Below are 26030 nucleotides of genomic sequence, written 5' to 3'. Positions count from 1 at the left end.
ATTTATTAAAAAAAATGAAATATGATCTGGACGAATTTGTACTTAAAGTTTCGTGAAGATCGGTGCAGTATATTTCTCGGAATCGGCGACGAGCGTTGTTAAAGTTGTTGCTGATGGCATGGTGCAACGTTTCGGTAAGGGTGTTGATGCTACTTAAGTTGTTGTTGTTGTTGTTGTTGTTGTTGTTTCACGGTTGAACTATTTGTAGGTTGAAGACAATGCGCAAAGCGTCCTTTGTTTTCTCGATATTTTAGTACACTGTCTGGTTCTGTTGAGAGTAAGGTGTATTTGACTTGTCCAAGCGGAAGAACGAAATCTTCGTCAAAACACAAATCGACCTTCACCACAATAATAGTCAGCGAAGGTCAATGAATGACATTTTAATCTGCTACTATGGGTAGAACTAAAACGTGTAGATGCAATAAAGTATAGTTTGACCAATCTACTTGTATTTTTTCACTTCACTTTAACATGCCTTGCGCACTTGCGCTCGGAAGCGAGAGGTTGCGAGTTCGACCCTGGGTCAGGGCGTTAGCAATTTTCTTCCCCCTTAACCTAACCTAGGTGGAGGGTGCAAGTGCTAGTCTTTCGGATGAGACGAAAAACCGAGGTCCCTTCGTATACACTACATTGGGGTGTGCACGTTAAAGATCCCACGATTGACAAAAGGGTCTTTCCTGGCAAAATTGTATAGGCATAGATAAAAATGTCCACCAAAATACCCGTGTGACTTAAAATAATAGGCCGTGAAAAGTAGGATATGCGCCGAAATGGCTGCGATCTGCTGGCCGATGTGAATGCGTGATGTATTGTGTAAAAAAATGCCATCTCACACGGCATAAATAAATCCCTGCGCCTTGAATAATAGCGCGATATAAATTGCATAAAAAAATAAAAAAAATCCCTGCGCTTAGAACTGTACCCACGGAATACGCGCGATATAAGCCTCATATTGATTGATTGGATGCCTAACTCTTATCTACAAAAACGAATATGGAGGCTGTATCTGCTCGAACAAGTTACTCATCTTCACCTTGCGTTGATCAATTCAGACGAGAAGGTGGACACTCTCGTTTCAAGCCAAGAAAACCGAGGCCAAAGATCACACCATGAGAAAACTAACGGTTGTATGAGTAAATACCAGTATGTTTTAAAGACACAACCCTTCCGCAGTAAACATTTCGACTCACCATCTAAGATCGTGTCAGCCTAGGCTTTTACTCGGGATAAATCCACTTGGTCACATTCCAAACATGAGCAACTTGGGTTCTCTCTGTGCACAGTTGAACTTTTGTTATGCATTATTTTCGTAAAAGCCACTATTTAAAAATGTTTAAAAAAAGACTAATTCGTCAGAAAATTCCAACTAACCACAGACAAAATCAGGATGTTGCTTTTTAGCATGTGTCCAAGTTGAGAAATGGTCTTATCCATTACAACAGTCTAGCCAGATCTTCACGAGGATGGTGCCTTTAAAAACAAAAAAACCAAAAAAACCCAGCTAAAGTGCTCCAAAGATAAGTCTTGAATTTCTGGAGGTGCAAGTAAACAGCCTAAATACAAAGACAATTGCTATGCTATATTTAATCGATCTATTCAGACTAAAAGGTCTTTAAAGCTGGTGTAAAGTTCTCGTCTGAAAATAACGTATACTTTTAATTTGACCCTCAGCCAGAAACAAGGGCATTGCTCTTTATCTTAACAGCATCGTGATGAAAGTGGATGTAGACACATTCATCCATACACAGACATGAAACAGACCGACGGAAAGACAGAAAAACAGACAGGCTGACGGACACAACGACAGACTGACATACACGCAGGCAGACAAACAGGCCGAAAGACAAACAGATAGGCAGGCAGGCAGGCAAACTGGCAGAGGCAGGCAGGCAGGTTGGAAGACAAACAGACGAAATCGAATCCGATATGTGATATATTTTATTTTGACACAAGATAAGAATAACAGGCAGATCAACAGTGAAATGTAAGGAAAATAGCTCGTATTTTTTTTTATTTGCTTCAGTTTTTTCCTTACAGAATGTTGAAGGTACCTTTAACGATCAAATAAAATGCTAATTGTAATCCCTTTTCTTCATGTTGGTTTTCTGCTTACTTTCTGTGTTTTTCTCAACGAGTGAAATTGATTTTGTTTATTTATGTTTCATCTCCGATCACATTTTGCTTTTCGTATTCTACTTACAGTACCCTTCTTTGAGCACACATGTGTCATGCGTCTTCTGCTATAATAAAAACTCGACAATATGATGGTTCTATAATTCAACATCGATTCATCGAATAGAACAAAATAACCAGTACTGCACGCAGTAAATGTCAATGAAACCAATCTTCTTCTTCTTCTGCGTTCGTGGGCTGAAACTCCCACGTACACTCGTGTTTTTTTGCACGAGTGGATTTTTACGTGTATGACCGTTTTTACCCCGCCATTTAGGCAGCCATACGCCGCTTTCGGAGGAATGAAACCAATCAATTGATCAAGGTTGGAAGATTGAGGCTACTTATCGTAATTGAACTCGTTCGTTTTGGTCAAGACAAATGTAAAGAAAAGTTTGTTAAATCTTCTGGAACGGAGAATGACGACTACCATGACTTGGGCAGGGAAAAAGAGAAAGAAAAAATTCGCGTGAAGCGATATAAAAACACTTAGTAAATCTGTAGGCATCAAACAGAAAGATCAACCTCAAAAACCAGTCATCGGCGAGATTACATTCAGATAAATCTCGGCTTACCATACCCGAAGACCGAGACGTGTCTCGCTCGTCTCCACGAAGCAAGCGAACAATATACTCAACCTGTTTTCTTTCATTCTTAGCGCGTTTTTAAATAAACATAACATATCTATACATTTGTGAATTCAGTAGAAAAAGGAGGAAAAGTTAATATAAAATAAGAAATTCCAATAAATGAATCATTCCAGTTTATTGGCAGTTTTAACATGCAGCAATCAGCACAGACATACAGATCACACGAAAGAGCTAAGAAGAAAGAAATAGAAAGAGTGAGTGAAAGAGTCTGAGAGCAACAGAATTATGAGAACATGAAAAACAGCCTATACATAAATTACTACCACTGTACATGACTCGCACGTAGCTAAGAACCCGACAAGTGAGCAAGCGAGATAGCTGCTCGCATGGCGGCCACAGAGATATACATGTATCATATAGTCTATATCTCTATGGTGGAGGCCCCGGCATTCGCTTTGCGAGCATCCTTTTCACTTGCACGGTCTAAGCGACTGACGATAGCGACAAGGATTACTGATATTTGAGTCTCATCAAAACATTATTTACAAACTTAATTTTTAATGGTAAATTCATGGTTTAACAACATGCTTTTGCACATCTGAGCAATTGAAATAATAATTATTATGATTATCATTTGTGTACCACAGAGGACGTCTGTAACCAATTCTTGTTTGCGATGGAATTTTCGGATTTAATTCGATACATGGATGCTTCCAAGTTTGCTCTGTTAAGCTTGCTCTTAATATCGAATGTAACTTCTGCTGGACAGCAGCAAAGTAGTCATCCGTCTCAGCGTACTGTTTATGGTAAGTGTAGCTGCAGAGCAGAGAAAGTGAAGAGAGAGTGTGCGGAGAAAGAGGAGAGAAACATACATATACAAATGAAAACAAACCAGTGAATTCAGTGTTACGATTGCAGCTCTTGGCCACTCTGGTTACATTCATTTTACTTTACCTGTATTTGTTTACATAATGTATCATTTATTTACATACATACAGTAGAGATAACAAAAACAATGTTGATAATCTCCCTTGAAGTGATAGAAATAGAGCATACAAATTTATACACTAGAGATACCAATTACAATGTTGATTATCTCCCTTGAAGTAATAGAAATATAGAATAAAAAGATAAGTAAAGGTGAATGGAAAATAGGGTCGTTTTGGGGGCTGCATCGCCTTTTAATGTGCTTTTGCTAACTCGCTGACCCTGCACCTGTCCCTAGCTCTTATGTGGCTACAAAAACCAGTTTATGCAGGGTTTTTTGGTATGGCTTTCTGTTGTCCATGGCATTCTTGAAGTGTTTCCAGTTTTGGTCATCAAGGTTCTAGCGAGATGATGTAATTCATTTCAGCACAGCATTTACACCACTTGCTGCTGCAGATACGCGTACAATTAGTATGAATATTATGGAGACAGATACCTTTCGATGCTTTTACCTCCCTTTCTTTGAAAGTTTCCGCCTGTTGAATTGAATCCGCATTGTTTTACAATGTTTAGATAAGATGTGATGGTTTAAATTTTTGTCGACGACAAGAGCTGTATTTTTGTTTGTCAAACGCATTTTCTCCCAAACTGGGCTAATCGAATATCACATCGACCTATTCTTGTAATAAGACATTGTGTGTCACCCTCTTTAAGATGTTATCACTTTTTGACGCCATCAAAGCATTCAAAATGCTCAAAGAGGGCTCATCTAAAGAACATTACTTGCCATAAGGACGGTCACACTGTCTTAACCACAAAAAAGTGCTACTAGCATTTCAAGTCGGACATTCGGTATCGTGCTGGCACGCTTGTAGGTCAGTTTAGAGCAGGTTCATGTTGAATGCCTTTGGTGAAAAATTCATATATGTGTGATGTGCCTGACATACAGCCAGTCTGTACACTTTGGGCGGTTAGTGCGGCGAACTCTTGCTACCAATCGTAAAATCTGCATGCATCTATGTTCAAGCTCCGAGTATCTGCTCTTCAAGTAGTAGACTGACATTTCCTGGAACGAACAATTCAGAAGAGTTTGATTATTCCGGTAATACTTTTGGACAAATACAACGCTTCTTTTCAGCAATCGATAGCTTCAAAATTGTTCTAATTGAATATTGTAGCAAAAGAAACTTCAGTTCTGAAAACAAAACTGTTCACGTTGTACCATGGTTTTCATACTGAATAAGTGGCGTGCTCCATTTTCTCAAACCAAAATAAAAAGGCTTGTACACAGACAACTCATGGACACAGTTCACACAAATAAATGCAGTAAGTTGCATACATGTTTAAGTGAGTCAACTTTATGACGAAATTGAGTTAAAATCGTTTAAATCATACCAAGTGACCAAATGTTGCGAGGAACTGATTATGCACATGGTATAATACACAGTTAACGCCCATATCCCACTTTATTGCAAAATTGATTGGGCAGGCGCTTACTGTTGCGGCTACTGCTACCATAATAAATACTTCTGCTCAAACTTCACAGAATATCATCACAACTTCTGTGTTGCTCGATGATAGAGCATTCTTCGATTTGTAAATACATTCGTAATAGGACTGTACTTGTTACCTCAGGGGCGGAAGGCCGCGACGTAGGACGCAGAGAAGCCTGGACCAGAAACGCTTTTGTCGGATGTGAACCTGACTGTGACCGTGTTGCTGGAAGATGTCACCGTTCCGGGCCCTTCCGTTCCACAGTATCTGATGACATTAAACAATCGTTTGACATTGCTTCTTCCTGTTTAGATCGGATAACGACAACAACTTCAATCGGGTTTTATTTTCCGCATTTAAAATTCGAGAAGAATAAGCTATCTTTGAGGTTTTTGACGATGTTTATACATGTAGCTTCAAGTGGTGCTGTCAAATATTGCAGATAAAACAGATAACACACATAAACAGCATATATATGTGATAAATGCTGAAACAAATCGAGGTGGTTGTCAACGCTCCTGTCGAAAGCTCACAGAAAAAAAGTCGGTCACAACACACATTTCACACTCAGTATCGTGGTATAGTTTTGTAAGTAAACTGCATAGATGTAGCTCTATCAAAAAAAGTTATTAATATGATGAATAACAAGTTTTTTATGAAAGTCATTGTCTGATTGATTTTTGGGTTGTTATTGTTAATGGACTTTTGGGAGTTTTTTTTTAATATGTTTCTATGGATTCAGAGACTAAAAAAGGAAGGAGGGAGCAATATGGCAATTGTTTTTATTTGATCCCGACGTTGTTCTAACGTCTTCCAGATCAACACATAATGCCTAATCATTCTGACTCATACACACTTTGAAGGCAAAATGAAAAAGGTTTTAGGTGATTATCTTTGTTTTATGATTAGTTAAATTAAAACAATGCCACCCAGCAAAACACGCTGTGTACGATCTCTTGCTGGAGGACCGGCATATATTGTTCTCAACCTGAAAGCGACTTCGACGTGGTTATCGAGTCAAAAGGCACTGAGTGATTCAAGACTTTCGAAAAACATAATCGTTCATCTATTTCAACAGCAAAATCGATATCAAATTAAACTTTTTCAGCAACAAAAGAGAAATAAGAATAGAAATGTGGGGTTTCTTGTTTGTTCATTGGTTTTCACACAAAACAAGTGTTTCATGCACGGATGAGAATTAGCTTTGCGCAGTAACGTCGTGTTAATGGTGCCCGAAGAAGGTCTTTGGGAGTGGAAACAAGTATCAGCAGCTTTATATTAAAAAAAAGTTATTTTGTTTAACTAAAAACCACCCAAAATGGGATAAAAAGGTTACACAGTTCGTCCAAGATGGCTCAGAAATTTTTCCTCCGGACCATTTTCGGGTATTCTCGAGCCTCCACGTGAAAATGGTCCCTGGGGAAAATGACTCAGTTTTCCTCGACTCAGAAGTGTGTCACCTGTTTGTACGCACTTGTCAAGGAACGTGGTGCCCTCCAAAATGTCCACCCAGTCATATTGACAAGATCCCTGATACTCCAGACTAAAGTTGCCAAACGTCAGCTGGATCAAGTAGTTACTCTGTACTGTAATATGCCAATCGTAGCACATGAAATTCTCATATACGTTCGGGTAGTTCGGTGACGTGAAAGTACCGCTCTGCCCATTCAGCACGACCCTTGATTCCGTTTTACACTCTGTAAACATAGAATGATACAAATTAAGATTATTATGACACTGCAATGTACATATTTGTCAACATTCTGTTGTGGGGTATAGCATAATTTTTATACAGTCTGTCAAAAACTTCTGGAGAATTTTGCCTCAGATTTCAAACAAGTGTTTTACGTTTCTAACATGAAGAGTCACGGCAATGTATATATATTGTAACCGAGGCGGCGTGAGGTAGGAGAATGGAATGTAAGTGCGCACAATAATGCAGGCAAATAGATAACGAACAACAGGTAAGGTCCAGAACACATGATTTCTTTTCTTCTTTTTCTTTCAATGTTATTGATTTGACACATCATTGATTGGAATGACAAAACCACACAACAGAAAAAGTTTCACAGAAATAACGAGCAGAGTAACGTTGAATAAATCCAAGAGTAATTTTAAATCATCGTTGTATAGTTCTGTTTTTTCTTAGTTGTTCTTTCGTAATAACTCAGCAACCCCCGTTAAGGGTTCTTTGGTCTGTTTATGCTTTCTCAAACTAGAGACAACGGCCGTTCCTACACAGTGCCGCTGTTTGTTTTTTTATGTCTATGGCTTGGATACGGGTCCACCTTTCCAGCTACTCTGCTATATGGTTGGCCACAACCTTGCAACAAAACACAACTTTTCTTTTTGACTATCGCTTGGGTTCAGGTCCACATGACTCTGTTTTTGTGGTTGGCTGCAACGTTGCGACCAAAACACAACTTTTTTTGTATCGAAAATCTAATCTCCTCTTTCGTACTGTGGTTTAATTCTATCCTTTCTCAAGTTAAATTATACAATACAACATTTCAATATTTGCGAACACCTTATTCTTTTCTTACCCTTTTTCCCCCAAATTCGACGGTTTCAGATCTTAAAGGCACAGTAAGCCTCCCGTAAACCATCACAGAGCTCCCCGAGCGTCTAAATACAGTACAAGCATACTTCCATTTGAACGCTCACCGAACGGGAACATCCTGGCTGCTTTCTGTCGAGCGTGAGACATTTTCCAAGAATTTATTTTCGTGGAGAAGAACAATGGCGCCTCGTTTTTGCGCTAGACCTAACTTTTAAAATCTAAATAATAAATTGACAGCTTGTTACACAAACATTCTTTAATCATAAAAGAATTCGTTTTTCATCAAGACAAGATCAGAACAATTCGAAGTTGTGAAAGTTTAAAAAAAGAAAAGCCCGGAAGCAGGGTCACGCAAGGGTCGTGGCAGACGACGGTTTTATCAGTGCAAATCGCCGTTCCTCTCAACAGTCAAAAGCCATCGCTAGAGTTCTTGTGAACCACAGCCGTTGTTTCGTGCATAAAAAACGTGCTATTGTAGATAAGCTCACGTCGAGTCGCATTCAAATGACTAACTATGACGACTGCATTGTGAAAAGGGAAAACTGGATCACACGGGTTCACGATGGCTCAGGGGTAAGATAAACCACGCAAAAATAAATTCTTTGAAAATTGTTCGCTCTTTACGGAGGGCACCTAGGATGTTCTCAATTGGTGAGTGTTTAAATGAAAGGGTGTTTGTACTGTGTGTAAAAGCCTGACCGTATCTGTGATGGTTTACGGGAGGCTTACTCTGCCTTTAAAGGCTGCCATATTAGTAGCGTTCATTAATTAATTCATATTGTTTACATGTGCCAATAATGTTATAAAACTGTACATAAGGGGATATAATAACGATTGGCTGTAGCTTTCGAACACAGAAAACATTATTTCAGTATTGCAAAGTGGTGTTGATAGTGTCGAATGTAAACAGAACAGTCTCAAAGTGAAAGTGGATGTTTTCCGGAAATTGCGAAGTTAACAAGAATACAGAAAAGCGCGCTTTCCTGCTTAGCACAATACGCTACCGCGCTAATCTGGCGTGTCAATATCACTACGTTTTGCACGTGGAAGGTGAGCGATTTCATTTCACGCGGGGATTGACGAAGCTGTACTGTCTGTGTTGACGGTCTAAAAATAGCCCAAGTCCTGGAGAACTGTTGCTACACATAGCAATAAAGAATTAATTATTTCTCGTTATTGGTAAGGACTTCAAACCTAAAACTTTGCAGGAAGCTTAATTTATACATCCCCGCAACGATGGGAAAAGCCCTGGAAGTAATTAAACTAATTAAATAGGACTATATGTCAGCCTTTAAAAGGGACGAAACTCTCACCGGTCAATGCGTATTTATGATAAACATTTAGAAATTACACCGGCCTTTCTCATTATCACAGTAAAATGTCAGCTCATTTCGCTGGAAAAGCTCAGCTTCTAACGGTTTTAATGTAACGGCGAGAACAAAATTACATTGTCTACAATGTTTGGTTTGTAGCCTACTCGACCGCTGGAATGAACAAAACATAATGAACAATTGAAAATGCACAGCAAAGCTGTCTTTATTTCTGTTAGTGTAACACTTAATTTCGCACAATTGTTTGGAGCCCCGATGTCTCACGCAGACAGAGTCAAACTGAGAATAGGGAAAACGAGATACAGGTTGATTGTTCAAGTAGAGAACATTTTTTTATTTTTTCATTTGATACCTGACACCACTCTGTGCTGTTAATTTTACATTTACCACAAGCAAAATACTAATTCTCAATATTCATCAGACAAGCTGTATTTTATTTTCGTGACAAGTCCATGACAAACGTCCGTGGGCAACTAATACAACAGGCAGCGTTAAGACTAAAAGCTCTTTGAACATGAATCAGTTAGTAGTTAAAAGTACCCAAACCCTAATCAACGTTACCGAACTAATTCTAATTAATTATATTCATATTATATTAGTATATATCATACTTTGTTTAACATATGATTTTGGGCTTTCTGCATTTGAATTTCTTTCATTTTGACAGCAATCAGAAGGCACAGGGATGTGTTTGCAGGGTCCTCATGAAAAGATGTGTGGTTGTTTCAAAGTAAGTTTTCTTTTTTAGGTTAGTTAGTTAGCTGTTGCTTTCTTTTTTTAGGTGAAACAGTCCATAAGGAACTATATCAATCACATCCAGTAAGTTACATTAAATAGGGATTTAAATATATGTTATAACAGCACATGTTTGCTCGTCTGATATATGGCAAATTATGTGTTCATGAAAGTCCATTGCTGTTTTTGGTGCTCAAATGTCAAATCTTTAACAACAAAAATCCCCAAAACCAACAAACAGGGCCTCAATGTCAACAACATTTTCAGGCATTGCCCTTTTGAATCGATTCGATGATTGAGGAAAACCACAAGTTCGAAAGGTCGTCTATTGATTTTACCATATACACAATGAAGTCCAGTGTAGTTAGTCAGACAGTTGCACGTGTAGGAATTGACCTGATCCACACAGCTCCCTCCGTTCTGACAGGGACTATAGGCGCACTCGTCCACGTCTGTAAAGAGAATATGTTGAACAATAAGTGTCGATATCGTGTAGTCCTGATCACTTTGACACATTATATACTAATGCATTGAAAGGTCTAAGTATTGCTAAACAAGTACATCATAACGAACATTTTAAAATTGACATATAGTCAACATGATTTAAGCAAATATGTACTGCAGTTGACGCGCTACACATTTTGACATTAAACTTTCGCAGTAAAAGAGCCTAACCTCTCTGTTCTTTCACTAGATATCCTACTTCGAAGCTTCTCTTCCGCGTTCTACTCGTCATTGACACATCTCACCAATACTCAATTGCCTTTTGTCAGCACCATTATCAACACCATTAGACATTGCTAAATATGATAAAGTGTACTGCGGGTTTCTTTAACATTAGTTTGTTTGTTTGAAACATTTTTAATCACGTTCTAAATGCAACACAGCATAAATATTTTTGCACAAATATATATAACATCATAAGTTGTGAAAGAAACAATTGAAAGTCAGTAGAGACTTTCTTACAATACAATACAATACAATACAATACAATACAATAACTTTATTAATCTCTAAAAGAGAAATTACATTGCTGAGCGTTTGTGTCCGTAATAATAACATACATAACACATTCAAAATAAACATTTGTTCTTTGTCCTGAGAAAATATAGCACATTGGTTATCACATAAGAAAGTATATTAAAAATAAATTAACATGCATTCACCATCAACAATGCACAAAAGAAAGTCAGCACCTTGCCGGTTATCACATGTTGTCTAAGATTAAGAGAGTAGAATGCAAAACAAAATCAACAATACTGAAACAATACAGAACACTGACCCCGTGCATCAGAGCGACAACACCAGCATCTACCGTCCCACCTGAGAATTGAAGATGTGAATTGCAGATGGAATGAACGAATTTCTGTAGCGTGTGGATCTTGCGGTTGGTTGTCTGAATCTGTTGCTCCTGTCTGTCCGTCTACTGTCAAATTCCGGTCTGAGTGGGTGCGAGTCGTCAGCCAAAATCTTCTGTACCTTGTCAGTCAGTCGTCGTTCATGTGTTGATGTGAAATTGTCCTGCTTCCTCCCTACCACCCCACTTGCTTTCCTGATGAATTTATCTAATCTATCCCTGTCTTGCTTGTTGATGTTGCCACCCCAACACACGGAGCCAAAGTACAACACACTATTGCACGTTGAAGTGTAAAACATCTGAAGGATTTCTTGTCTGATGTTAAAAGACCTGAGTGTCACGTTTCAATATATCACTTAAGGTGATTATGAACCGGTTAATTACTACTAATTAACTAACCACACCACGATCCACTCTCGCAGTCATACAATTAAATAGAGTCAACAAAAGTATAAGTTTCAGACGCCTGTTTATGTATAAACTCGCCACCTCCCTCGAGCCTTCACTCAAAATATGTTCTTTTTACGTTCTCAACACGTAAAAAACCCGTGGTCACTGACAAAATGCCAGTAGTATATAGAAAATTATAGTAACACGCTGAACCCGTGTAAATACAGTCAAAATGAGAATGTTCTGTTCAAAAAGCTCTAGTTCATGCAGGGGTCACACACCCCACGTTGTCACTACTCCAATGAAATCACAGATAAGAAAAAGACAACGGTGGTCAACGGGGTGCGTAAGACACGGTGCACTTAGCTTTCTTTCTGTATGCTGGTTAGCCGGTATGCTGGTTAGCCGGGTTGCTGGTTAGCCGGTTCGCTGGTTAGCCGGTCCGCTGGTTAGCCGGTTTGCTGGTTAGCCGGTTAGCGTAGCTTCCTCAGGTCCCAGCTCCAACGTCTGCAGCTAGCAGTGTCCCGCCAAAGGCAGCCGTGCAGCGGTTACAGGAAACCGAAAGAAACGAACGAACGAAGGCTGCAAACAGAAAGCATCGGTGCACTAAACATGTCAGCTACCCCTCACCCACCACCTTAAAACATGTCATCTTTAAATATCTCATCGAGCACGTGGGCCTGCACAAAACGGACTTTTTACAACAACAAAACAGTCATTTTCCGTCCTTCTCTCCCTATCTGCAAAAACCATATACAGATTAGTATTTTAGCGTCACAGAGAGTAAATTATGCGCTAACCTGGAAAGAACAACAGAGAGTATTTCATTCCACAACACAGACTCATCAACAGCGTTAAATAATGATTTATTACCTCAAAAGCCTATGATTGTACTCTCATGGAAGCAAAAATCCACTTCCTCCCTGGAACAGCCTCTGTTCGTCAACAGTGACCAAAACCGTCCAGAACCCCTAGTCGAATCCTTATGCGAAAGCCATCGCCGACGAAGGAAAGTTGACGACTTGTCCTCAGCAAAGTACTGGCAGTGAGACAGGAAAAACTAGTGGAAGCTCCCCTAGAGTGCCGAATACAATATTCGGTGAAAAACCATCATACTCTAGAAACTGTGTATTAGATCCTTCCCCTTCTGCCGCTGGGTGTCAAGTGCGCCGTCCTTGTGCCTCTCTCAGACAACCTAGCCAATAACACGTGACTGACCTTGTCACAAAAACCAGTCCAGCTATACACAATTCTGCCTCCCCAAGCAGAAAAAAGACACGAGAAACTCAATCCCTGAAAATCCCGTGTGCGCTGTCAGCGAAAAACCGTCAGCCCTATGACAGCAGAAACCTCCACTGTAAAACTCGTGCGCAGCAAACCCTCCGTGTTCATTGAGCACTGTCAGCAAACTCTGCTGTAGCCCAATATCACGTACAGGCGCTTTCTATCATAATCGACCAAGAACAGGCACTCCACTGAGTGACACTTTCTTGGTCTCTGTCACCCGATCGTGACACACCTCCCCTCTTCAAGACGAAACCTCGGTTTCGCTCACAGTCATGTTCTCCTCTACAGCCCGAGAGAGAAAGTCAGCTCCAACATTGTTGGCGCCCGGAATGACGCGTACCGTGAATTGGTACGGTTGGAGAATCAACGCCCAGCGCATAAGTCTGGCGTTTGCCAACCTTGCAACCTGAAGATATTGCAGAGGTTGATGGTCTGTTTCCAGACAGAAAGGTCGTCCTCAAGAACGAGCAACCCCTCGTTTCACCCCTGATGACTGCAACCTTCTCTGTCTTCTTGTCTTTGTTCTTCTGGTCTTTGTTCTTCTCCCCGTAGGCTGTCCTCTCTATGTAGGCGCGCAGCTGGTTGGCGTGGTACAGGCGTGCTTTCCCGTGCATCATGATCCTGTAGTCGTTCTGGCCCACCTTCGCTGTCACCTCAAAAGGTCCTTGCCACTGCAGTTGTAGCTTGTTGTGTTTGACAGGTAGAAGTAGCAACACCCGTTCTCCAATCTTGAAGCTGCGCGGCCGTGCCTTGCGGTCGAATCCTCGCGCGTAACGCTGTGCTGCTCTTCCCAGGTTCTCTTGAGCCAGTTTGCAGGTCTCTTCAATCCTGTTCCTGAGTTCTACTATGTAGGTCGCTGTCGTCTGCACCTCCTCGTCAGCTTCTTCGTCCGTCCAGGCTTGACGCAGGATAGCCATGGGACCGCGTACCTGTCTGCCGTACAACAACTCAAATGGGGAAAAACCCAAGCTCTCCTGAGGAACCTCGCGGTATGCAAAAAGCAATGCTGGGATGTACCTGTCCCACGTGCGTGGTTTCTCCTGAGCTAGTTTCCTCAGCATGGTCTTCAAGGTGCCATTGAACCTTTCCACCAGTCCGTTGCACTGAGCATGGTAAGGAGTGGTGAAGTGCTGCTCCAGTGATAGCAGTCGTGCTGCCTCCGCCATCACTCCTCCCGTGAACTGCGTGCCTCTGTCGGTGAGTACCTCTGATGGAATTCCCAGCCGGGACCACATAGTAACCAGAGCCTCAGCTACTCGCGTGGCTTCAATCGATTTCAGAGGGATCGCCTCTGGGTATCGAGTAGCGTAGTCCACCATGGTCAAAATGTATCTGTTTCCGTCCTCAGACGCAGGCAAGATGGGCCCGATGATGTCCACTGCCACCCGACGAAAGGGTTCGTCGATGAGCAGCATCTTCTCTAAGGGGACCTTCCTCACCCTTCCTTTGGCAACCACCTTCTGGCACTTATCGCAGGACGCGCAGAAACGTCGGACATCCGTGCAGATGCCTGGCCAGTAAAAGTGGCGCCAGACACGATCCGTGGTCTTCTTGGTACCAAGATGACCTCCCAGAATCGAGTCGTGTGCCGTTGCCATGACACCCTCGCGAAACTCGCGAGGCACGACAACCTGTTTGAATGTACCTTCTTGGTTGCTGAACTCACGGTAGAGCAACTTCTTGTCCCTGAGGAACTTTGACCTCCCATGCTTCCCGCTCAGCTTCACCTTCCCCGACTTCGCGTGCTCCCGAGGAGTCGCTAATGTCGGATCAGATGCCTGAGCCTTCGCGAGAAGCGCGGGGGTCACGTTCCCCAGGGCAGCTCGTGCAGCAGGTAGGGGTTTGAGAGGTTTGTCCTCTCGCTCCGCCTGTGCCCGCGTGAGCACTGAAATGACGTCGGGAGACCGATAAACGGGAACCTCCCTGGTGACGCCGTCCACAAACTGAACCCGGTTTCCAATGAGCAGGTCGCATGGAGGATCGTCCATGACGACGGCCACAATGGTCCCCGTGAACAACGGTGTTACGACCTTGATCACTGCCGTGTTCAAGTCGTAAGCGTGAGATGCCTCGGCCATTCTCACCCTGATGCTGTCTCCTGTGTAGGCCATAGCTGGAACTAGACTCGCCCGAACCACTATCATGTCTGCCCCTGTGTCCCGCAGACCTTCGCCCTTCACTCCGTTAACGTAGACGTTGCAGTGGGGCTGGAAATGTTTCCTGGAGCACGGAACGCAGAGTTGTGGAATGGTGCATGAACTCGTGACGTCCCTTAGCTCCTCACTGCCAACAAAGTGTACGCCCTTCTGGTCAGCCTGTCTCTTGTGGCAGTCCTTCTTCACGTGGCCCCGCTTGTTGCAGTAGTAACACTGGATGTCAGTTCTGGAACTTGATCCTTTGTGTCCCTGATCGTCCTTCCCGTCCTTGAGTCCTGAAGAACCTGAATTTCCCGATTTTCCCGGCCGTGAGCCTGAAGATTTGCCGGAGATCGCCTGGGCGTCCTCGTGTACTCTGATCCAGTCGGCTGCCTCCTGAGTAGTCTTAGGCTGGTGCTCCTGCACGAAGGTCACCACCTCAGGTCGCAGGCTGGACATCAGTTGTTCCATGACAATGAGGTCGGCAAGGTCGTCGACGGTCCAGTTCTTCTCGGCCATCTTCACCCAGCGCCGCAGGTAGAGATTAAGGCGTGCCACAAACTGATGACTCAGCTCGCCGCTCAGTCTCTTGCTGCTACGCAGACGTCGTCGGTAGGCTTCAGCAGTCAGGTTGAAGCGCTGGAGTAACGCCTTCTTAAGTGCCTGATAGTCTCTCGCCTCGTCGTCATTCAAAGCGTTGTAGAGCTGCAATGCGCGTCCCTTCAAGCAGGTGCTAAGGCGGCTAGCCCACGTGGCCTCTTCCCACTTCTGGTCAGATGCAATGCGCTCAAACCGGCGTAAAAAATCGTCGAGCTCGTCCTTGTCATCGTCGAACGTCGGCAGTCTCGTACGGTCGGCAACAAACGTCGGCGCGCTAGCCTGAGTAAGCGTACCCTTCTCGGCCTGTAGCCTAGCTAGCTCTAGCTGGTGATCGCGATCCGCCTGTTCCTTCCGGTCTAGTCTGTCACGTTCGTCTTTCTTTTCCTGTCTGTCTCGCTCTCTTTCTTGTCTGTCAAGTTCGGCCTGTCGTTCTCTTTCTTGTCTGTCAAGTTCGTCTTTCTTTTCTTGTCTGTCAAGTTCGTCTTTCTCTTTCCGTTCTCGTCTGTCAAGCTCGTCTTTCCTTTCCTGTCTGTCTCGTTCTGCCTGTCGTTCCCTTTCTTGTCTGTCAAGTTTGTCTTTCTCTTTCTTGTCCTGTCGGTCACGTTCGGCCTGTCGTTCAGCCTGTCGTTCCCTTTCTTGTCTGTCAAGTTCGTCCTTCTTGTCCTGTCGGTCACGTTCTTCTTTTCTTGTCAGTCGCTCAAATTCTTCCTTCCGTTCTACTTCTAAGCGTTTTAGAACGCTTCGGGCTCTAACGCGTGCGTCTCGCTCAGTCGGTTGCTCGCTGCCAGGAGTCTCGAAAGTTATTCTCCTCGTAGGAGATCCCCCTGTGGCCATGGTTAGTTTTAGCAAAGCTTTATTACCAAAGTAAGTCTAACGCAGCTATAGCTAGAACACGCGGTGATGAAATGGATACAAAAATCCAGCAACCGGAAAATGCAGAAGAAAAATCCAAACGGTGTAGAACAAAACGCGTAGCCTACTTTATGGCTGCTTTTTGCGGTGAAACAAAGTGTTTCCCACAGCCGTGGCCTACTTTATCGGCTGCTTTTTGCGGTGAAACAGAGTGTCTCCCACAGCCTCGGTTAGGACAGAAGTCCTCGGACCCTTCCCCCCCAAAATTCCAACAAAGTCAAAATATGGAGAAAAATCCAAGTAAAACAAGACTATAGAAATATAACCTGTTACAGAATGCGAAACAACAATGTAGAGAAAACTGAGTAAAACGAATAACAAATCCGCTAACCCCGCTCAGCTCTCTGCAACGGAAAACTCTGAACGTACAACAACAAAGATTCACAAACAAAGGAAAGGGAAGTAATCACAGTTAGCGCATACAATAACTCACAAATTACATTTCCTGCAAGATGTGAATCGCTTAAGGTGTGGTATATGATCAAAACTATACAAAAAAGGGTAGCACCAAGCAGAAAATAAGTCGAGCACTGACGAGATTATCTGCTCTTAGTTATCCTTAATTGGTGGGTCTTTATCAGTTGGAAATTAACTGAGTAAATCCCGGCTTGGCCCCCATGTGTCACGTTTCAATATATCACTTAAGGTGATTATGAACCGGTTAATTACTACTAATTAACTAACCACACCACGATCCACTCTCGCAGTCATACAATTAAATAGAGTCAACAAAAGTATAAGTTTCAGACGCCTGTTTATGTATAAACTCGCCACCTCCCTCGAGCCTTCACTCAAAATATGTTCTTTTTACGTTCTCAACACGTAAAAAACCCGTGGTCACTGACAAAATGCCAGTAGTATATAGAAAATTATAGTAACACGCTGAACCCGTGTAAATACAGTCAAAATGAGAATGTTCTGTTCAAAAAGCTCTAGTTCATGCAGGGGTCACACACCCCACGTTGTCACTACTCCAATGAAATCACAGATAAGAAAAAGACAACGGTGGTCAACGGGGTGCGTAAGACACGGTGCACTTAGCTTTCTTTCTGTATGCTGGTTAGCCGGTATGCTGGTTAGCCGGGTTGCTGGTTAGCCGGTTCGCTGGTTAGCCGGTCCGCTGGTTAGCTGGTTTGCTGGTTAGCCGGTTAGCGTAGCTTCCTCAGGTCCCAGCTCCAACGTCTGCAGCTAGCAGTGTCCCGTCAAAGGCAGCCGTGCAGCGGTTACAGGAAACCGAAAGAAACGAACGAACGAAGGCTGCAAACAGAAAGCATCGGTGCACTAAACATGTCAGCTACCCCTCACCCACCACCTTAAAACATGTCATCTTTAAATATCTCATCGAGCACGTGGGCCTGCACAAAACGGACTTTTTACAACAACAAAACAGTCATTTTCCGTCCTTCTCTCCCTATCTGCAAAAACCATATACAGATTAGTATTTTAGCGTCACAGAGAGTAAATTATGCGCTAACCTGGAAAGAACAACAGAGAGTATTTCATTCCACAACACAGACTCATCAACAGCGTTAAATAATGATTTATTACCTCAAAAGCCTATGATTGTACTCTCATGGAAGCAAAAATCCGCTTCCTCCCTGGAACAGCCTCTGTTCGTCAACAGTGACCAAAACCGTCCAGAACCCCTTGTCGAATCCTTATGCGAAAGCCATCGCCGACGAAGGAATGTTGACGACTTGTCCTCAGCAAAGTACTGGCAGTGAGACAGGAAAAACTAGTGGAAGCTCCCCTAGAGTGCCGAATACAATATTCGGTGAAAAACCATCATACTCTAGAAACTGTGTATTAGATCCTTCCCCTTCTGCCGCTGGGTGTCAAGTGCGCCGTCCTTGTGCCTCTCTCAGACAACCTAGCCAATAACACGTGACTGACCTTGTCACAAAAACAGTCCAGCTATACACAATTCTGCCTCCCCAAGCAGAAAAAAGACACGAGAAACTCAATCCCTGAAAATCCCGTGTGCGCTGTCAGCGAAAAACCGTCAGCCCTATGACAGCAGAAACCTCCACTGTAAAACTCGTGCGCAGCAAACCCTCCGTGTTCATTGAGCACTGTCAGCAAACTCTGCTGTAGCCCAATATCACGTACAGGCGCTTTCTATCATAATCGACCAAGAACAGGCACTCCACTGAGTGACACTTTCTTGGTCTCTGTCACCCGATCGTGACACTGAGTTTTCTCAAAAAGTACAGGCGAGAGTGGAGTTTCTTCACAAGGGCATCAGAGTTTGGTTTCCATGTCAACTTATTGTCTATAATCACCCCCAAATACTTATACTGCTCTACCTTCTCTACGACCTCCCCCTTGATCACTATCTCCCTGTGTACATGTTCCCCCCTCCTGTTGTCCATTATCATTTCCTTTGTCTTCCCCACATTAAGCTCTAAATAGTTGTTTTCACACCACCCCACAAACCTATCTACCTACTTCTGAGATTTGTTAAAATCTCTGAGCAGAGCGAAAGAGAGAGAAGAAAGTATCCCTTCACAGACACAGACCCTCCTCAGGGGGGACCGAGATTTACAAAGCAAAGTCCCTTTGTGGGGGACGTATCACAATGAAATCTAATATATATATATATATTATATATATAAAACATCAGAAGTTGTGAAGAAAACAATTGAAAGTCAGCAGAGACTGTCTTTTGAGATTTGTTAAAATCTCTTAGCAGAGCAAAAGAGAGAAAAAAGTGTCCCTTCACAGACTTTGGGGAAATCAGACCCTCTTCGGACGGGACCGAGATTTTAAAGAGAATCTGCTACCCCTAGGGGAGAGTATCAACAGAGAAATCTAGTCCAGAGGAGGACCATTGTTTACTTTCTTGACCAGACACGTGTTTCGACACTAATGTGTCCCATCAGATGGTAGATATGGCTAAAAGGCACAGTAAGCCTCCCGTAAACCATCACAGATACTGTCAGGCTTTTACACACAGCTCAAACACCCTTCCATTTGAACGCTTACCGAACGGGAACATCCTAGGTGCCTCACGTAAAGAGCGAGCAATTTTCAAAGAATTAATTGTGCGGATTGTCTCAGTAGACAATCGGACCGTGGTGCGTTTTGGCGCTAGACCTAACTTTTAAAATCTAAATGATAAATTGACAGCTTGTTACACAAACATTCTTAAATCATAAAAGAATTCTTTTTTCATCAAGACAAGATCAGTACAATTCGAAGTTTTGAAAGTTTGAAAAAAGAAAAGCCCGGAAGCAGGATCACGCAAGGTCGTGGTTCTCATAGCAGACGACGGTTTATGCCTATCGCCAGTTCCTCTGAACAGTCAAAAGCCATCGCATGAGTTCTTGTGAACCACAGCCGTTTGTTTCGTGCATAGTCAGAGGTACATAATAACGTGCTATTGCAGATAAACTCACAGCGAGTCGCATTCAAATTACTAATTGACGACTACATTGTGAAAAAGGGAAACTGGATCACACGGGTTCACGATGGCTCAAGATAAACCACGCAAAAATAAATTCTTTGAAAATTACTCGCTCTTTACGGAGGGCACCTAGGATGTTCTCAAGCGGTGAGTGTTTAGATGAAAGGGTGTTTGTACTGTGTGTAAAAGCCTGACAGTATCTGTGATGGTCTACGGGAGGCTGACTGTGCCTTTACCTTGTCAACCCATAGTATCCAACCAAGAAGCAAACCACTCTGTGGTAGCTTCTGTTAATTCTGAGGATGAGAGCACAGTCTCGCTTAGGCAAAGGGCGGAAGAATACGCTCTGTGGAAAAGTTAGCGCACTCCAAGAGTGCGCTAACAGTTTTAGCGCATCGCCATTAGCCAATCAACTGGTTCACATCAGTCATGTGACACCAGTACTTACTGACAATGATTGTGAATGATGCGAACGTAGCGAGATATCGATGCTGAAACTTGACTTGGGTAACACAGAGCACGTTTTGGCACAGGCTCAAAAGTATTGCAATATATGCCCGCAGGGAGACGCGTGAATAAAAAACCAAGTCGCGTGAAGCAATATAAAAACATTTAGTAAATATGTCAGGCTGAAATTAAAAGATCAACATTAAAACCAGCCATCACCAAGACTAAATGTAGAAAGTATTGGCTAGCAGAAGACCGAGACGGGTCACGCTCGGCTTCGCAAAGCAATGTCAACGTAGTACCTATTTTCTTTACTTGTTGTACAAATACGGGCTATAGCAGAAGTATATGAGATGTTTTGCTCCAGCATATCACCTCATACATGTCCATAAAAGGAAATTCAATGTAAGGACATAAAGCCCCACATTCTGTTGTGTATAATTATGATAGATCAGACCCGACACGATTGGAGAGTTTGAAAACCGGCACACAAACAAATGAGCACACATTAATGCTCAAGTACACACACACCGGTCCATACTTTGTAATGTATGCATAAGGAACCAGCAAAGCAAAACCAATATGCAGCCCTCCCGCCATCCACCCCCTCCGCACTTGCACACAGACAGACACTGGTGCACAAATGCACGCACGCACAGACACGTACACACAAACGCAAACATGCACTTTGGAATATATTTCTGTGCAGGTATAAGCAGCCAGCGAAGCACTCTCCCCTTCCTCCACCCCGGTCCCCACTCACACACAGCTGGCGCACAAATGCATGCGCAGACGCAAGCACGCACGCACATACACACACATACACACACACACACACACACACACACACACACACACACACTCACGCACACACGCACACACACACACACACGCACACACGCACACACACAACCTAGTTTAGTAAAGTGTTAAATCTTTTCCATATCGTGTGTGTGTGTGTTTTCTTTAACATGACCACATTGACATCATTTTGCTGTTACACTCCAGGACACTCATCAATATCAATGATACCTTTTTGCTAGAATGTTCGTTTATATCCTGCTTTATTTCATTCTCTTGAAAAATACCCGTCAGCAAAGGCAAATATATACTACATTCCTAAAGTTGTTTTTGACACACACACACGCACCTAAAGTGTGGATGGTTACCTAAGAGGCGGCACTGGGTGTAGTGCCTTTCTAGTGCACTTGCACTACAACAGCACTGGGTGCAGTACTCGCTCCGGCATCGAAGAATTTTGCACTAAAAAATGCACAAAATTTGACCTATTTCGTCGCCTATAGAGGACGGAAAGAATGTCATTTTGAACATTGTTATGACATTCTTTCCGTCAAAAAAGTCAATTTAACGGTGTTAAATGAAGCGACCATCCACACAATTAGGTTGCCATCCAGAGTTTAGGTTGCCATCCACGTGTGGATGGTTGCCTTATGGTGATTTAGGCAACCAAACCTGTGGAAACGGGGGTACACACACACACACACACACACACACACACACACACACACACACACACATATGTGCACAAATGCATTCACCTCAGCATGTAGGCACATACACGTTCACACAAACTAGAACATGCACGCAAATAGGGAGGACAAGTGAATTTAACTGCGACTATTAAGTGCATACCTAGGGTATGAAAACCAATCCAGTAGGTTTTTGTCGTTCTATTCATTGTACTGCTTGTCTTTCGTGTTTTCTGCGGCAGGTTTCGACTGTGCAACTGTGAAACTACTGTCTATACTTTTGGTTGTATCTCAAAATATTGCTGAGAGTGGTTGTGTTAATATGAAACTTCTCGGCAATGGTTCCCTGTTTCTTTGCTGGTTGACTTTCAACAGCGTCGATAATTTCCAACTTTCTCTTGAGAGAAAGTGAATTGTGCTTTGCGTCTTTCAACATGGTGATTACGGTTGACAATGCAAACATTAACAGGCACTTAAAGCGAACACTTGCAATCATTCTGCAGCCTTTTACAGGCCTACAAAAGAGTAACTTGAAAACACAAAATTTCGATTCAGGTGCCCTGGATCACATTAGTTTAGGTGCGAGCATTGCTAAAAATGTTAATCTAAATTGAGTGGTTCTATTCTATATCCGAGGAAGGTGTGTCAAGGGAGATAAAAGTCCTTTCTTCTAAGCAATGTTTCTTAGAAGCAATGTTCTTATAGGTGGGTTCAACTGTAACAGATATATGTCTGCAGTATGTCAAGATGCTGAATACCTTACCTGTTTCACAGTGAGTTCCATTGTAGCCAGCCTGGCAGTTGCACGTGTAGGCATTGACCTGATCTGCACAGCTCCCTCCGTTCTGACAGGGATTAGAGGCGCACTCATCGATATCTGTACAGTTAATACATTTGAAGATAATTAGCGGTAGGCTAAGGTGTACCGGTATGATCTAACCTGTGTTTCGTAAAGTTTAACTATAACCTATCTTGAAAAAACCCTTACATTGTTACCTTACTTTCTTTGGATTTTTTGCAAACTATATATATTGTTTGGCTATATTGTTTCATTTGCAAACTCAATTACATTTTTCCTCAAATAACCTTTCATGTTTTTATTTTGTTTCTTCATTTTATTCTATTTTTGTGGTTGTTAAGTTTAGTACGTTGTTCTGATAAAATTAAACATAACAAAACAGACACAGCAACTCGAACATTACAATACCAAATGACATGCATATTTCATCGATCATTTGAAAGAAAAAATGTAAACGTTAATAAAATTGAGATTGAAAACCAAAAATACAAGTGACTACTTCTTTGTTATTACTAAATATAATGCAATTTGAACACTTCAGAATACATCATTATAAGGTTTCCCCTTGTACTACCTGTTTCACAGTGAGTTCCATTGTAGCCAGCCTGACAGTTGCACGTGTAGGAATTGACCTGATCCACACAGCTCCCTCCGTTTTGACAGGGACTAGAGGCGCACTCGTCCACATCTGTAAAGTTAATATGTTAAACAAGGACCCGATGCTCCCCAGCATGTCATAAGAGGCGACCAACGGATTCTGTTTCTCCTTTTACCCTTGTTAAGTGTTTCTTGTATAGAATATAGTCAATGTTTGTAAAGATTTTAGTCAAGCAGTATGTAAGAAATGTTAAGTCCTTTGTACTGGAAACTTGCATTCTCCCGGTGAGGTCATATATTGTACTACGTTGCAAGCCCCTGGAGCAATTGTTTTATTAGTGCTTTTGTGAGCAAGAAACAATTAACAAGTGGCTCTATCCCATCTCCCCCCTTTCCCCGTCGCGATATAACATTGAACGGTTGAAAACGACGTTAAACACCAAATAAAGAAAGAAAGAAACCTTATCCCATTGAAATCATACATACGCAATACATTTTCTTGTTTAACTAATAACACGCGTGAATGTACACATTAGCTGCTAATTTGTTCTTGTGATTCTAATCATATTTGCACTTAAGAGATGATCATATTTCGAAAATAGAGATAAACAGACTCTTTGTCTGTGTCAGATTTAGCATACACGTGATATTTTAATGATCATCGTTACAAAAAACATTTTAGTTTCTACGAAACCAAGGCCCTTCCCCAACCTTTTTAATTTTTTTTTTAAATAATTGACTTTTACTGTACTTTGCTCATGGATAAGGTTTAGTATCAACTATGCTAGCAAGATAATCACGAACGGATTGAAGTCTGCAGGAAATCTAGTCCTTCTTCTAATATTTTAATCGTTGTTTTGCTCATATCAAGCTTACATTTCCAATTATGGCATCTTTGGCGTTATACACATGGTTAAGAGTGTTCCTTGTATCGTATCGTACTGTCTCGATATCTTTCTTTATTTGGTGTTTAACGTCGTTTTCAACCGTTCAAGGTTATATCGCGACGACTGTCTCGATATACGAACCGTCAGTGGGAGTATAATCTTTTATTATGAACAATATCAAAGTGTCCTACTTGTTTCACAGTGAGTTCCATTGTAGCCAGCCTGACAGTTGCACGTGTAGGCATTGACCTGATCTGCACAGCTCCCTCCGTTTTGACAGGGACTAGAGGCGCACTCATCGATATCTGTAGAATTAATACATTTTAAGATAAGCGGTAGGCTAAGGTGTACCAGTATGATCTAACTTGTGTTTCGTAAAGTTTAATTATGATCTATCTTGAAAAAAACACTTACATTGTTACCTTACTTTCTCTGGTTTTTTTGCAGACAGATGGTTATATTGTTTCACTTGCAAACTCAATTACATTTTTCCTCAAATAATCTTTCATGTTTTTATTTTATTTTCATTCTATTCAATTTTTGTTGTTGTTAAATTCAGTACATTGTCCTGATAAAAAAAAACACAAAATCAAACAAAACAGACACAGCAACTCGAACATTGCAATACCAACTGGCATTCTTCCATCATTTGAAAGAAAATATTTAAACGTTAATAAGATTAAGATTGGAAACAAAATATACAAGCGACTTCTTCTTTGTTATTACTAAATATAATGCAATGTGAACACTTAAGAATACATCATTATAAGGTTTCCCCTTGTACTACCTGTTTCACAGTGAGTTCCATTGTAGCCAGCCTGACAGTTGCACATGTAGGCATTGACCTGATCTGCACAGCTCCCTCCGTTTTGACAGGGACTAGAGGCGCACTCGTCCACATCTGTAAAGTTAATATTTTAAACAAGGACTGTAAAGATATCTATGTACTCCTTATCCCATTGAAATCATACATACGCAATACATTTTCATGTTTAACTATTGACACACGTGAATGTACACATTAGCTGCTACTTTGTCCCTGTAATTCTAATCACATTTGCACTTAAGAGGTGATCATTTTTTCGAAAATAGAGATAAACAGACTGTCTGTGTCAGATTTAGCATACACGTGATTTTTTAATGAGCATCGTTACAAAAAACATAAAGGTTTGTACAAAACCAAGGCCCTTCCCCAATCTTTTTAAAAATGTTTTTAAATAATTGACTTTTACTGTATTTTGCTCATGGTTAAGGTTTAGTATTAACTATGCTAGCAAGTTAATCACGAACGGATTGAAGTCTGCAGGAAATCTAGTCCCTCTTCTAATATGTGACCCTCCACCACGGAATGAGTCGCATGTCACCTTTGCATGATTTTCATATTTTTACATTTTCCTAAAGAGTTTTGTATGCTCTATCCAGTGGTGAAAACCGTTTTAGAAAAGAGCGAAAACTGTTTGAGTTATAAGCCCGTGACTAAGGTGACCCTCACACTGTTACCAGACACTCCCCGGACTTATATTAAGTCTTGCGCAGAACCGCGCGAGGTGACATGCGACTCATTTCGTGGTGGAGGGTCACATATTGTAATTGTTGTTTCGCTCATATCAAGCTTACATTTCCAATAATGGCATCTTTGGCATTAGACACATTGTTAATAGTGTTCCTTGTATCGTATCGTACTGTCTCGATATACGAACCGTCAGTGGGAATATAACCTTTTGTTATCAACAATATCAAAGTGTCCTACCTGTTTCACAGTGAGTTCCAGTGTAGCCATCCTGACAGATGCACGTGTAGGCATTGACCTGATCTACACAGCTCCCTCCGTTTTGACAGGGACTAGAGGCGCACTCATCGATATCTGTAGAATTAATACATTTTAAGATAAGCGGTAGGCTAAGGTGTACCAGT

At 41.9% G+C, this 26030-nt stretch overlaps 2 protein-coding genes and 1 long non-coding RNA gene across 4 annotated transcripts in view; all 3 read right to left on the bottom strand.

The window, feature by feature from the left end:
• LOC138948791 (fibropellin-1-like) overlaps nucleotides 1–26030 on the bottom strand; it is a 334700-nt gene that overhangs the window by 296975 nt on the left and 11695 nt on the right. For both annotated transcript variants that reach the window (XM_070320405.1, XM_070320406.1), the window contains one exon: nucleotides 25867–25980. In XM_070320405.1, coding sequence (XP_070176506.1) covers nucleotides 25867–25980 — 114 coding nt within the window. The remainder of the gene's footprint in view (nucleotides 1–25866; nucleotides 25981–26030) is intronic.
• On the bottom strand, nucleotides 1921–6011 carry LOC138948800 (uncharacterized). The gene is made up of 2 exons (XR_011450082.1): nucleotides 5320–6011; nucleotides 1921–4755 (listed from the first exon to the last, which is right to left on the bottom strand). It is a non-coding gene; the product is annotated as an uncharacterized lncRNA (long non-coding RNA).
• Nucleotides 6516–25014, bottom strand: LOC138948304 (fibropellin-3-like). Its single transcript, XM_070319818.1, has 6 exons — nucleotides 24904–25014; nucleotides 24308–24421; nucleotides 23207–23320; nucleotides 22597–22710; nucleotides 10148–10261; nucleotides 6516–6880 (listed from the first exon to the last, which is right to left on the bottom strand). Exons 1-6 carry the CDS (start codon nucleotides 24947–24949, stop codon nucleotides 6516–6518), a joined length of 867 nt encoding a protein of 288 aa, XP_070175919.1. The 5' UTR covers nucleotides 24950–25014.

This window comes from Littorina saxatilis, linkage group LG15 (assembly GCF_037325665.1).
Source record: "Littorina saxatilis isolate snail1 linkage group LG15, US_GU_Lsax_2.0, whole genome shotgun sequence".
NCBI lineage: Eukaryota > Metazoa > Mollusca > Gastropoda > Littorinimorpha > Littorinidae > Littorina > Littorina saxatilis.
Note: the sequence above shows the minus strand (reverse complement) of the source record. Positions and strands in the feature narration are given on the sequence as shown.